The sequence below is a fragment of the Nymphalis io genome, chromosome 2, assembly GCF_905147045.1.
Source record: "Nymphalis io chromosome 2, ilAglIoxx1.1, whole genome shotgun sequence".
NCBI classification, from domain to species: Eukaryota; Metazoa; Arthropoda; class Insecta; order Lepidoptera; family Nymphalidae; genus Nymphalis; species Nymphalis io.
In genome coordinates, this window is record NC_065889.1 from 7657915 (window position 1) to 7672927 (window position 15013).

The 15013-nt window shown below is 30.4% G+C and overlaps 1 protein-coding gene across 6 annotated transcripts in view; it reads left to right on the plus strand.

Moving 5' to 3' along the window:
• The window catches only part of LOC126778597 (multiple C2 and transmembrane domain-containing protein-like), a 59468-nt gene that overhangs the window by 37901 nt on the left and 6554 nt on the right, over positions 1–15013 (plus strand). For 3 of the 6 annotated variants that reach the window (XM_050502294.1, XM_050502302.1, XM_050502285.1), the window contains exons 3-10: positions 2023–2156; positions 4432–4575; positions 5302–5485; positions 8266–8459; positions 11084–11303; positions 11899–12044; positions 13791–13930; positions 14516–14583. In XM_050502294.1, coding sequence (XP_050358251.1) covers positions 2023–2156; positions 4432–4575; positions 5302–5485; positions 8266–8459; positions 11084–11303; positions 11899–12044; positions 13791–13930; positions 14516–14583 — 1230 coding nt within the window. Of the gene's footprint in view, positions 1–219; positions 551–2022; positions 2157–4431; positions 4576–5301; positions 5486–8265; positions 8460–11083; positions 11304–11898; positions 12045–13790; positions 13931–14515; positions 14584–15013 lie in introns of those variants that run through there. The other 3 variants (XM_050502307.1, XM_050502306.1, XM_050502308.1) reach the window with 3 other exon arrangements.

The following is a 15013-nucleotide window of genomic DNA, read 5'->3' on the forward strand; positions in this document are numbered from 1 at the left end:
TAATTTAATAAACTCATAACCAATTACCGGATCGCCTTGGTGCTATTTTGGAAATAAATCATGAATAGTTCAACTGATTTAGTTTGAATGGGTCTGATCAAAGTATATTATTCAATAGACTTGAGTCATTTAATTCCTATCAATGCCAACGGTCGCATCATTTCACAACGTTACCTCACAACTAATATAATTCCTTGCTCATAAAACGTCTAAGATGCACGTCTGTTAGACTCATCGCATGGGCATAATATCCTTTTCTTTTAATATTTAAGGATAAATGTAGAGTGACTAAATATTGCATTTGTCTTTTTCCTACTAGTATGACGTAATAATCAAGTAAAAAAATGAAATGTGACTTTGTTATATTTGCGATTATTTTTCGCGCATATAGTTAATATTGGTCAAGCACCGCGATCGAACGTCATAACGCTACACGGCTGTCTACACGTGTGATATGTGAAGTGTTGTGTTTAACCGTGGCGTTCGAATAATGTGCGATTCTACAACTATGTATACTGAAATACATGAAGATTTCGCGGCTATTGTATCTGTGAGTACATCGTTATATCAACAGAACCTTTAATTGTTTACTTTTAAATTCTACAAATATTTATTTAACTCATTACATTTTCTTCCTTAATTATTTACGATTACAGGATGTTAGATTCCTATACTATTTTATTAAATGTTGTATAAATATCTGCAACCTACTAACACTTACAAAGCTTACAAAGAAAAAAATATGAATTAAAACGATAAAAACGTAATCGCAGTTTATTTTTTGAATAAAATAAAACAGTTAATTATACTAGTAAACGATTAAGAAGACGGAAACTATTACACAAAATATTACTTATTATTACGAGGATAATTAAAAATATAAAAATAATTTATTCAATTATTATATAACTACAAGTATAAACAGTCTTAGAATAAATAATAAAGATATTTACAGCTTTGATGTTAAGTTGATGAAGCTCTATATTATTTAATAGTAATTGAGTTATTAATTTAATTAAAAATTAAATTGAATGTTCCCATTAGATATCCACGTAAACCAATGATGTATTTATCACTGGTGAATCTTAAATAAATAAATAAATAAATTTTAAGAAGTGACAAAATTTAGACTTCATCTTAAATGACGAGACGTAGTCTACTATAATTCTAAATAGTGTTAATTTCTCATATAATCTTATTTGTTATAAATTTAACCTACTCTTACTATTTAATTTTCATCATTCAGCAAATAACTTAATTTTTTTTATATGTATTCTATACTATTTTTTACTGGTGGTACGGCTTTGTGTAAGCTCGTCTGGTACCACCCACTCATCAGATATTCTACCGCAAAACAGCAGTGATGCTTGGTATTGTGAGTGAGCCAGTGTATCATCTTAGTTCCCAAGGTTGGTGGCGCATTGACGATATAGGCGATGGATAACATTTCTTACAATGCCAATGTCTAAGGGCGTTGGTGACCACTTACCATCAGGTAGCCCATATGCTCGTCCGTGTTCCTATACTATAAAAAATATATACGAAATTTTGAAAACAAAAATTTAAAAAGTTAAATATATATATCATCTAGTGATGATTATGCTCCAGTGCTAAGGTTATCATTAGTAATGTTAGTCCGAATTTAAACTCGTGATATTCGATTAATATTCACGTGATATATACAACAGGTCATCTTGGTAAAGTTCAATTATTTTAATAATTAATTCAAGTTATATATGTTTAAGTTGTTTTATTTCTAATTTTCAAGTAACTCATAGATTACAGGTAAAGAAAACATTACAAGAATCCGATAATTCTGTATAATTAAAAGCTTAATTAATATCTGACACATTTATATCTAACAATCTGCATTAGAGCAGTGAGGGAATAAGCTCCAAACATTTAAAAAAGATGAGGATGCAGGCTTATTGTTATACACTACAATGATTTGATTTTAATTTTTATGTTATAATATGAAATAGATGATTTATTTCGATGTTTTAATGGTCAGTTTAATTTCAGTATCTCTTAAAAAACCGGAAGTTTGAAGGTCTCAAGAAATCATGGACATCAATCGTGAATATAGTTTTGATTGAAGCCAAAGATTTGCCAGACGCGCCGGCGAACGGATCCAGCGGTCTTTACTGCAAGTTTAAGTTAGTATGCTTTTTTTCTGAATTTATTTGCTTTGTTGGCGCTATTGGAGTCTACAGCGTTAGTGAGTGGGAAAGTTTACAGTGTTATTTAATATAGTATTTAATATATTCTTTTACTCGATACTTTTATATCGAGTAAAAAAATCATATAACAATGTCTTCTTTACCCACGGTCATTGTCTTACAATAGATAAATAATATATTAATAATAGTTCGGCCCACCATTTAAACCGGAACACATCAATTGATAGTGAACGTAAAAAAAGAAAATAAACAACCCTGATCGAAAAAAAATATCAAAAATTAATCAGAATAATATTGTTAATTAGTTTTGTATTTCAGCTTTCTAGTTTACCTGTTTACATTATATACATTTTTGTATAATTATAATTGTTTTAAATTGATAATTAATTAGACTTTTACTTATAAGAGATTTGTGCAAGTCAGCCTGGTTATGTACCACTTATTTATCAATATTTTGTATTGCTGTCATTAAAGGCAGAGTGACCCAGTGTTATAAAAAGCATAAGGATCATCATATCTTAGATCCCATTGAAGGACCCATGTTTAAAAAATAATAATAATATCGACCTCTGTTTTTAAATAATTAATAAAAGTAATATTCCTATTTTTTGGTGTTAAGACTGTAAACCAAAGTAGCCCAACGTCAGATTTCAACATGCAACTTTTATATCCTAGGCGGCTTGAAGGCCATTGAACTTTGATTACATCTTACAAAGCAAGTGTCTATGGGCAGAGGTGAAACATTTCCTTCTTTGGTATATTTGCAAATTTGTCTTTCAACTACAAATATAATATCATTTTATATAGGTAATATATGTAATAAATAATATACATACATACTAAATCGGCAACAACTCATAATATTATTGCCTGTTAATGCTTATTGACGCAAATATCACCTACATACGTAATTATTTCATAAAACGAACACGTTTCAATGGTAAAATCCTTCATAATTAGCTATTATATACAATTTAGTATAATATAAACAAGTATAATGTCACTTAGTATTAGATCAAAAATATATTTATCTTTTAAATTAACTATTACTTTAAATATATATTTGTAATTTTGCTACTTACATCATGTGTTTTTTTTATATGAATAGCAGGTAAGGTCAATAATTAGTCAGTCCAATCGTGTTTGTCTCCTATTTTATTATAATAAATTTTAATCATAATTTATTCGTGCATCTTCCACATTAAGAAGTGTGGTTAACGGCAAAGAAAGAAAAACTATTATTTATTTTATTAGCAATTATTAAAGAACTATGATAGATGAACTAAATCTGATGATAGATGAACTAAATACTGGTGGTAGGGCTTTGTGCAAGCTCGTCTGGGTAGGTACCACCCACTCATCAGATATTCTACCGCAAAACAGCAATACTTGATATTGTTGTGTTCCGGTTTGAAGGGTGAGTGAGCCAGTGTAATTACAGGCACAAGGGACATAAAATCTTAGTTCCCAAGGTTGGTGGCGCATTGGCTATAAGCGATGGTTGACATTTCTTACAATGCAAATGTCTAAGGGCGTTTGGTGACCACTTACCATCAGGTGGCCCATATGCTCGTCCACCTTCCTATTCTATAAAAAAAAAAAAATATATCACCGCGTTCGAGCATTTCAATTCTTATAACTAGTAACCTTAATAAAATATGGAAATCTTTATTAAAAATGTATACATACTTTTGTTTCCTGCCAAGGTCTATAAAAACAAAAATATGCATAGACATTTTGTTACACTGCGTAATTAATATTATAAAAATATTATGTTCAATATAAATAATATTTATGTATGTAACAAATGTTTAAAAGTGGTTTTACATGTATATGATAAGGAATTTGTATTATATTACCATATAGTTGTATCTAAGCTTCGTGGTAGGGCTTTGTGCAAGCTCGTCTGGGTAGGTTGCATTCATTATTTTACCGTGACACAGCTATTTGCATTATTTGGATTGAACCAGTGGAACTTGAAGTCACAAATGCTTTTCATTAGAAATATTACATGGTAGCATATTTTTCGAATATTGATAGGTTAATAACATAACTGATCCAATTTTTCCAATTGGCATTTCTGTATTAAATATAAAAACTCGTACAATATATTTTTAATTATTTAAGATCCCGCTTGTGTGGCTGTGCATTCATAGGTCAATGACCCTTTTTTGTTATTTAATGTTGTAATTAAAAATAATTTCCTTTATCCTTTATATCATTCTTTCTTTAACTAAAACAAATATTTTAGATTAGGTAGTGAAACTCATAAGTCAAAGCAAGTAAACAAAACAAAGCCAGTATGGCGGGAACGGTTCAACTTGTACTTGGACGAAGACAGCTCTCTCGAGGTCAATGTATGGCACAAAACAAAACAGAAAAACTTTATGGGCCGGTAAGTACAAAATGTACAATTAATTATTATTACAAGGTCTCTTTGAAATCGTAGAGTATTTTTATCATGTTTATTGGATAAAATATTACGAAAAAAATTGTATTATCTGTGATTAATGAACGTAATTAAAAAATGTCAAAGTTTTATTTTTAAGGTTGTTTTTAATTTATCGCCATGCTTAACGATTTTATCATCATCGAATCTATCAAAAAATAAATTGCCATAAGATAAAAAATTTGAAAATACCATATTATAAAATAATAACAATAAAGTATAAATATATACGCTAATAGGAATGATATGTTCGAGGAAGTACGTTTCTTGCTATTTCATACGAACATGTGAACGTGTTTAATAATGTATGCGACAATAAAAGTAATAAAAAGCTTTATATCGCAACAAGATTTGTAAACGGTTATTAATTTTTTGTACGCGGATCAACAACAAATGTATTGTACAATTTTATTGTTTTTTACCTTTGTTAATTGCATGGAAAAACTTATTTATAAATTGAAAATAATATAAATAATTAATAAAAAAATATATTTAGTATACATTATAACCATGAACAAATAACATAAAATAATAAAAAAAAAATAGTCCTTCTCATAAGGTATAACTGTATATTTACTAGTATTTTGTGTTTCTATCAGTTCTGATAAAAGCAAAGACGAATGTCAGGTCACAATCTTGTTAGAGTTTCTTTATTAAACCATTATTCCTTAGATGCGTCATCGATCTCTCTCAACTGGAGAAAGAAAAAACACATGATCTATGGTCAGAATTAGATTGCGGGTTCGGCTCAGTGCATATGCTGATCACGCTCAGTGGATCCGAGCGTCGCATTTCAACTGAAAATATGCTTACTACGAATGGTGTACATCATGAAGCGCCAACGGAAGATAAGTTTGTAAGTAGCTTTACAATATTAACATTATTACAACCTTCCATAAAACTTATGGTAAATGGTAATTATAAGAAACAACCGATATCGACATTGGCACTGTAAGAAATATTAATGATCTCTTACTCGTCAAAACGCCACCAATCTTGTGAACTAAGATGTTTTATCCCTTGTGCATGTAGTTTCACTGACACTCACACTCCTCAGACGGTAGAATATAAGCGATAGAATATGTGATAAGTGGGTGGTACCTACTCAGACGGGGTTGCACAAAGCCCTACCACCAAATAAACGGCTAAATCGTTACTAAATTTAAAAAAAAAATTATTTGCGTATTGCTTTTACACTTAATCTTAATTAGCTTAAATTTTAAAGTTGAAGAGTTTGTTTATATGTCTAAACGCACTGATTTAAAGATCAAATAGGGGGCCAATTGTAATATTAATAACGGCTACGATACGCTCCCGAATATATTCCAATTCAACATCGACTGAACCGCAATAAAATATTGATGTATTTTACTAATTTACATTGGTAGTATTTAACGACATTTCCATTATTAACTTTCCTCAATTGATATATATTATACATATAACACAGTATGAATAGGTATGTATGACATAAAAAGATGAGTAACTCAGAGGTTACGGGTTACTTTTAAAACTTTTTGTCGTCTTTGTTGTGTAATAATGACGCACGAAAGTTATAATTTGAAGGATAAAGTATATGTGTAATATTTACGACCTTAAGGAGATGTGTTCTAAAAGCGTCAGTTTTCGAGATATTAACATTCTTATTAAAACGTAAGAACATTATTTGTATCGGAACGCACGAATATCTCTATTATTTGTCTATGAATAATACAACACATTCAATTTATTACAGAATAGAGCAAGAGCCTCTACTCTAAAAATGTTTTAATTAAAAGCATAAATGCTGTTTGTGGTTCTCGCCTTTTCAGTTTAATGAGCAACTTCGATTCAGACGATATAATTATTATATGAGTGTGGGTTACAAGTGTACACAAATGTACAAATAGTGAAAAACAGTGAGATAGCGATGAAAATTTCTAGAATTGAATAGCTTCTGTTATCGGCGACAGGAGAACCGAAAAAATTGTTAAAGTTTATTATAGATTATTTTTATCTATACACTTCCGTGCCTCTGTCGGTTTTGTTTTTGTCCTAATTTTTTAGCTCAGTTCAGTGACTTATTTAGTTAATTTATTATTTTAAATCAATTGACCGTAAATATTCTGATTTATATACATCTTCTTCTTCTTTGTTCAAACCCTCTTCCCAGTTCAGCTGGGGTCGGGTCTCCTTGTACATCTGCGCCAGATAGCTCTGTTCTGGGTTGTCTGTGTACTCAGATTCTCTTTCTGGGCCTCTTTTTGTATGTTTGACCACCAGGTTGCGGGCGGTCGCCCTCTTCCCCGCGGTTGGTCCGGGATATTTAAGGCTTTCTTGATACGATGATCATCGTTACGTCTTAGGATATGGCCGTACCAGCGCAGTCGACATTCTGATTCATATACATCTATTATTTAAATTATATATCTATAATACTTTCCATATTATTCTATTACAATTAATATTACATATTTCAATAATGATGATGATTATTTTTTTCTTGTTTTTATGATTGAGCTCCACCTGCATAATGTTAATGAAGCTTGAGAAAATTAATACGGAACCTTAGGCCTTATTCAGGTCTTTGAACGTATCTGTTATTTTGCTGTTGTGATGTGTTTTAACTATAATTTTTCTCCAATTAAATCCTAACATCTCCAATGTCGCATCAAGTTTTAACGTCATCAATCATAAAATGGCGTAAATTATGTATAAATTTTAAATTATGAAATCTTATAATTTTTTTTTTTCACTTTAGCAAGGAAACCGCTATTTTATTGCAAAAATCCGAAAGCGAAAACTATGACACTTTAATTAAGATTATATTTAGTTATTTTAAATCATCATGACCAAGCCAGTGAACACAATATTTGTATGAAAAAAATGATTTTTTCTTTGCTTGTCCCGTATGCGTCCCTGGTCACTCATCTTTTTGCAAAGGTTGTTGAATAAATACAACCATTTTCCTTTTTCACAAATTGACTACGAGAATATTTAATAAAACTAGTCTAATGTAAAACTACTCAAGGCGTTTTTCAGATTATCAGGTCGTATGAGGTCAATTTTAATTAGAACTATTGTTGAAATACAGGCCAGTTCAAAATTGAATTATTATTGTTAGGAAAAAAAAATATGTAACGCATTTATAAATTAACATTTTTTTTTAAGAACAGTAACTATTTTAATTAAATATTTAAATTTTTTTTGGTAATTCTTCGCCTGAATTGCCTTGTACGTTACGATACGTTGTTACGTTCTATTTCGTTTTATTTGTAAAGCATATACTCGTAAAGTTAAAGGTAATTATATTTAAAGTCATTCGAAATATTGTAACTAATCGATAGCATTACCATAATCTAACCTTTCTATAAACACCTTTTGATTATTATACATTACCAGGAATTGAAGAGATTTTTTTTTAAATTTAGCTTATTAGCTCCCACCCGCAGCGTCAGCCGCGTGTAAGGAGGGGGGGGGGGTGAAAATCAGTTGTAAGCTACCCTATGTCCTTTTCTTTACCCCTGACAACGTGTAAGCAAAAGTGTTCAAGACGTGTACAAATAAACAAACTCACTTTCGCATTTATAATATTAGTTAGGATTTCTTCTTCTATTATTTTAAGCATTTAGATATAGATAGTGATCATTCTTTCAGGTTTGGTATAAGTTGGATGATTGGACAAATGTTGGTGAATTAACAGTGACAGTGCACGGTGCGAAGGGTTTAAGCGCTCTAAATATTAGTGGTAACGTCAATGCCTTTTGTGTGCTGGAGTTGGACAACGCGAGGATCCAGACTCACACTGTGCGAGGGACCTCAGAACCGAACTGGAACAAGACCTTTACATTGTAAGTAAACATTAAAAATCTCATCGAAAAATAAAACAGGTACACTTTACATTTTCTAAGTCTTTGCCTAAGTCGATCGTTATTGAGTTACGAATACGAGCTGTTACAGTCGTTCTTTTCGTTTTTACGTTATACACAAAGCCCCGAGTTTATGCCTCTAAGGCACGGCTCCTCCGCCACAATGGTGGCACTCCACCGTCGGCTCCCTACCGACCACCTCACACAGGTACCGGCCGAAACAACCGTGGCCGGTCAAAAGCTGTGTGCAAATATAAATAAATATAATATAAATATCAGTGCCTAGGGACCCTGGAATCCGGGCGTGTAACTACATGGGACTTCGAAACTTACGAAATATTTTAAATTTTCGCCTCGTGATTTATTCTACGTTTGTAAGCGAAAGGAATCGTTTCTTGAATATAGTAAAAGGTTTATTTATACGAGCCGCATTGCTTGTACCTATTTTCACGTAAAAGAATTACAGGTATTAGGTATTTTAATTAAATAACACGATATATTAATTTATCAATAAACTACTTTTATTCTCGGGCTTATAATCTGATGACCTCCATGACCACGTGACCAATACTAACTATATATACATGAGCATTGAACTGAGGCTTAATACTAATGTAACAAAACCAGAGCTTAATGTCGCGTCCCCACAACGCGGCATTATGCGTGGCGCGACATGATTTCGCTAATTTGTAAGGTGCAATTAAATTATATTTAAATAAATAAATAGTTCGTAAGTTATGTACTACACTCAATACCGCGCCAAGCGATCTCTCTTCCTGTACCCAGCAAGCATGCGGTAGTTTTGTTATTTTTCTTATAAGATTTTAAAAACGTTTTCAATAAATACAAAAATGCTGGTGTAAATTACCTTTAATAATTATTTAATAAAGATACTATAAATAGCTATATGCTATATTTTTTAATAATTATTTAAAATGTTACAAATGATTAAATCTAAAACTAGTTTTTTTTATATAAAATCTGCATTTATTAAAGCATGAATCCAAGCTTTATTACATACGTATTTATTTACTATAAAGTAAAGTAACAGCCTGTAAATGTCCCACTGCTGGGCTAAGGCCTCTTCTCCTTTTTTGAGAAGAAGATTTGGAGCCTATTCCACCACGCTACTCCAATGCGGTTTGGTGGAATACACACGTGGCAGAGTTTCAGTGAAATTAGACACATGCAGGCTTACTCACGATGTTTTCCTTCACCTTCAAGCACAAGATGAATTATAAACACAAATTAAGCATTTGAAAATTTAGTAGTGCTTGCCCGGGTTTGATTGCATCGGTTAAAAATCACGCGTTCTAACTACTAGGCCATCTTGGCTTCCACTAGGCTATCTTGAATTTATTTACTAATTATAATTAATTATAATTATTAAATATATTGGTTTTAAAAAGAGGTAATTTTAAAAACCAATATATATACTTAATCTCTTTTTAATATGATTATGATTTAACAAGTATATTGTATTGTACAGTGAACCTATAACCTAGCGACTGCACATGCCGACTCCTTTACATATGCGTTTAATTAAATAGTTACATCATTCTCACAAAACATACGGCAAAATACAGTCACTAAACCCGAGACTAGTTTACTGTGCATAATATATTGAAAGTATAATTACTTGATTAACATTTCATTTGTCATTGAAATTAATCAGTCGTCTAGTCTAGTAAGTAATAAAAATCCATAAAAATATATAATATAATGTAATATTAAACTCAGGAACTAATTATAAAATAAAACGTTAACTGGTAAAACCAGTCCAGTCCATACATTTCAAAAGCTTCGTTCTCTTAAGGCTTGAATGTTATTCATATTGTCTCACTATAAATTGGCGGATATATGTATATATGTATATATGTACATGAGGCAGTAACCGTCAATTTTGGATACTAAATATTGCATTCGGTATAAAACTATTGCATTCAAGCTGTTTCGTATAAAAATCAAACAATGTTAGAACACATGTCGCAAATTTTTAAATCTACGGTATTTATTTCCAAGCCGTTAGTTGTTAGTATTATTATCGTCAAACAAATCAATATACATTTTTTTTTATCTTTTCTTAAATATTGTCAAGAAAAAATTATAATATATTGACGTAAATATATAAAATAACTTTGTTTTAATTTGTTTACGTTTTAGTATAAAATAATCATGAATCTATTTGTTCACTACAAAATTGAGTTAAAACATGAACTCCCACAATAGAATAATCGCGCAATCGTTTTATATAATTAGTCGATTATGTTACACAATATTTAATAAAACTAACTCGACAACGTTCTATTGTTTTTTTTAATAGTTTCATTATTTATGAGCTCTGTAACTAATAACCTACATGTTTCTTATAATTTATGATCTAAATAGGTAAAGGGGAAATACCTTGTTGTTCGTTTAAAAATAATATACCGATATCGGAAGATTTTTCTTGATAAATTGAATCATCGTCTAAAGAAAACAATAACTATCTTAGAGCTGTGAAACGCGTAATTTTCACAGTAACAGCAAATATTACTTGTTGTTAAATTTTTATAGATTATTATTTTTAATACTGCTTATGTATTTATAATATAACAAATTTTCAGCTGTGTTAATGACGTCACGTCGGCATTAGACATAGCTGTCCATGACGAATCGATATTGCAATCGATGAAAGGCGAGACAATCGGAAAAATATCGATACCATTGTTAAGGATAAAGAACAATGAAAAACGATGGTATGCTCTGAAGGACCGATCGAAACGACATAGCGCAAGAGGAAACTGCCCGAGGATTCTGTTAGATATGTGTCTTGTATGGAATCCGGTAAGATTAAAAATATATATACTTACTTACTTACAAAATAATTACATTACATAAATTGGAACGATAACATAAGTTAATTATAATAATCACAAAGTAACAACAGAACTAAAACAGTAGGTAGATTTAGAGTTAGTGATGACGTCTCAACACAAATATCATCTTGAAATAAAAAAATAATTTCAAACAAATTTTAAAAATCATAATCAAATCATAGACGATTAGTGCACAACTTGTTTCCTAAGAAAAATAATTCCTTTAATAGAATCTACGTTTTCTTGTTTTTATTTCATTTTTATATATCATATGTTCTGCATTTCAATATATGATTTAACTTTTAATAGTATTTGAAGCTTAAAAAGAAAGTAGTTAAATGGTCGTAGATATTGAAAATTTACTGTTAGTTCATATATAAATTTGTTAGTTTTCACACAGATAATAAATTATAGTAAGAGTATCTTAACATAAAATAATAATATAAAATAATATATATTAAAATTAACCAATAAAGCCGAATTAGTTACTTAGTTTAATTATAGATTAGAAATTTAATAGATTAAAAACTTTACAGAATTTGACTTAGAGCATTCCTTTTCAGGTTAAAGCTTCAATGCGCGTACTAAGACCAAAGGAAACTAAATATATATTAAAACCGGCGAAATTTGACATCCCTCTTATATACAGCAATTTGAAATTCATTAAGGATATATTTAAAGTTTTCCAAAATGGAAACGAGCATTTGAAGTAAGTTTAAAATTCATTATATGCATTGTTTTATGTCGACTGTAACATGAATATTAAATATATCACCTATTTATAATACAGGTCATTGAACTTATATTATTTTACTAACATTATGTCTCCCTAAAATAACTCGATTTTGTGAGTTATTTTCGTACTGTGCGTCGTGGGTTACATATTTAAATATTATTCAAATACAATATTGTAATAATACTAACTATTTGATAAACAACGAGTGGAATTGAATTTTTTTTATTATGATTCACTAAATTACGCTAAGTGCATGATTCCTTGTACTTTTCGATGAGATTTATTGGAGACAATGATACAACATAATACGTTATTTTTTTTTTTTATAGTATAGGAAGGCGGACGAGCATATGGGCCACCTGATGGTAAGTGGTCACCAAACGCCCTTAGACATTGGCAATGTAAGAAATGTTAACCATCGCTTACATCACCAATGCGCCACCAACCTTGGGAACTAAGATGTTATGTCCCTTGTGCCTGTAATTACACTGGCTCACTCACCCTTCAAACCGGAACACAACAATACCAAGTACTGCTGTTTTGCGGTAGAATATCTGATGAGTGGGTGGTACCTACCCAGACGAGCTTGCACAAAGCTCTACCACCAATAATTATACGTTAGTCATTATTTACACAATACAGTTACATATGTCATAATTGTGTCAAGTAAGTGATGTCATAGCTATGTATATATGTTGATATTAAAATACAACACGACGGAAGACGTAAAGATAGCGGCGATTTTGAAGTGATCAATTTTTAGGATATTTTTATATAAGGATGATCAAAAAATCAGTCGTATCTTTTAGTCAACAAATCATTAAGAGGTAAATTTGATGCAACAGATAATATTTTCTAATTTAATGCACAAAGTGGACTCTCACGTATTCTCACGTATGCATTCATCATCATCTAGTTGTTTATTTGTCTTTACTCTTTCTGCACATGGGATTGGGATGAGAGGAATATCGACCCAATTTTAAATAAAATTTAATTATTTATTAAAATGTAAAGATACACATTTTTACTCCTTTAACATATAAATATGTATTGTTATATAGAGGTATGGCGAACAACACTGCCATTCCATTGTATTACACTATTCGATAAATAATTCGTTGGTTTATTTGAAAATAATTGTTCGTGATTTAACTACTCATCAAAACTGACAGCAGGCGAATCATTTTTAATGTTTGTATCATTATGCATAATTTCGAATTTATGCGAATTCACTTCGAACATGGAAAACACAGTAATTTTAAGCTAATTTAAGATCCGTGCAACAAGCGTAAATTTCGTTACACAAAATTATAATCCTAAAAAAAGTTTCCTAAACTTAGCTTTTATTTAATTTAAATGTGTTTTTAACATGACTTTAGAGCACATACATAAACAAGATATAACATTACGATATGTTTTTTATATTACACAAAGAAAATATTGGTTGGGTTTTTGTAAGTCCCTCTCGAACTTTTGTGTGTATATTTTTTGCCGTCGATATCTTCATTAATATTATATTGTCATATTGAAAAAAAAAATTACTATGCGCTTGATCCTAAAAATTCAGAGGAAATTAAGAGGTAATGACGTCATCCTTATTATAACGCCACAGAACAATATTTCGTACGGCATGTAATTTTATTCTTATTATAATATAAGCCCATAGAAAGTAGAACACTATGTATAGTTATATATGAATATGTTTTTCTTTTTATTTAGGCGATTATTCGAATGGGAGAATCAGGAGAAATCTGCGATGGCCTTAATCGGGTGGCTGAGTTTCTGGTACTTCTTTAGGATGTGGATGACGCCGCTCCTACTAGTCTTGCCCTTTGTCCACTATTGGCTCACTCAAAGAAGTAAGTTTATAATTATGTAACACTAGCTACGCGTCCCACCTTCGTACCGCCAGAATAACGGCCTACACAGAACTTTTATAACGTAATACAAGTAACTCTAATGGTTCACGCGACACGTCAGTAAAGGACCCAGCAGGCTTGATTTTTTTTCAACATCTTCAACATTTATCATATTTTAGCTAATTTTCACAAAATCTTAATAAATTATATGCCTAAGACTTCGTGAATAAATGCGGCGGGAGACTTTTTTTATAATTCGTAATAATAATTTACAATACTTTATATCTTTTACTACAAATATAAAAACATACATGCAGTTTTTAAAAGACATAATATATTGTACTAGCTTAATATCTACTTAAAATAATTGGCAGACAATTTGATTCTTAAAATTACTTTTGTATTTATTTTTGTCAATTTTTTTTTTCAAGGCGAACTTTATAAATAAGCAAACGAATATAACTTAATAATTAGCTTATAAATACCGAATTTATTCAAAATAAATGAATGATGTCACTCACCATACACACGATTAACACTTTGACACGATGTATGAAATGTTTTATAATTTTTTTGGTTTTTCAGACAACAACGCTCTCGTCCCGGTATGTCAAATAGATGATGAGTATATTGAAGAAGACCAGGATACTAAGGTAAAAATTAAGAGAGTTTAAATAATCAATAATGCCTTTACTAGATTCGTGATATTATCAACATTATTTAGTTTTAAATGAGTAAAATAATTCTGGTCGAATATAGTCATATAATTTGGATAAGGAATGCAATATAACTTCAAGAAATACATTTAAAGCATTTCTCTCTTTATTCAAAGGTTTATATCGCATCAAACGAATTAGATTTTAGCAAACGTCATAATTATAATGAATCAGAAATCAATTAATCTTTTCAACAACTATCCTACTACCTATGCTGGTAGTAGGATAATTGTTGAAAAGATTGAAATTGAAGGAGAAATTAATTATTTAATCTTAACTAAAGATCGCGATCTTAATTAGACGAGCTTTTATTAGCTACTACTATTAGCTATTACTAGGTTCTTCTAACCTTTGGCAACACCGGTGG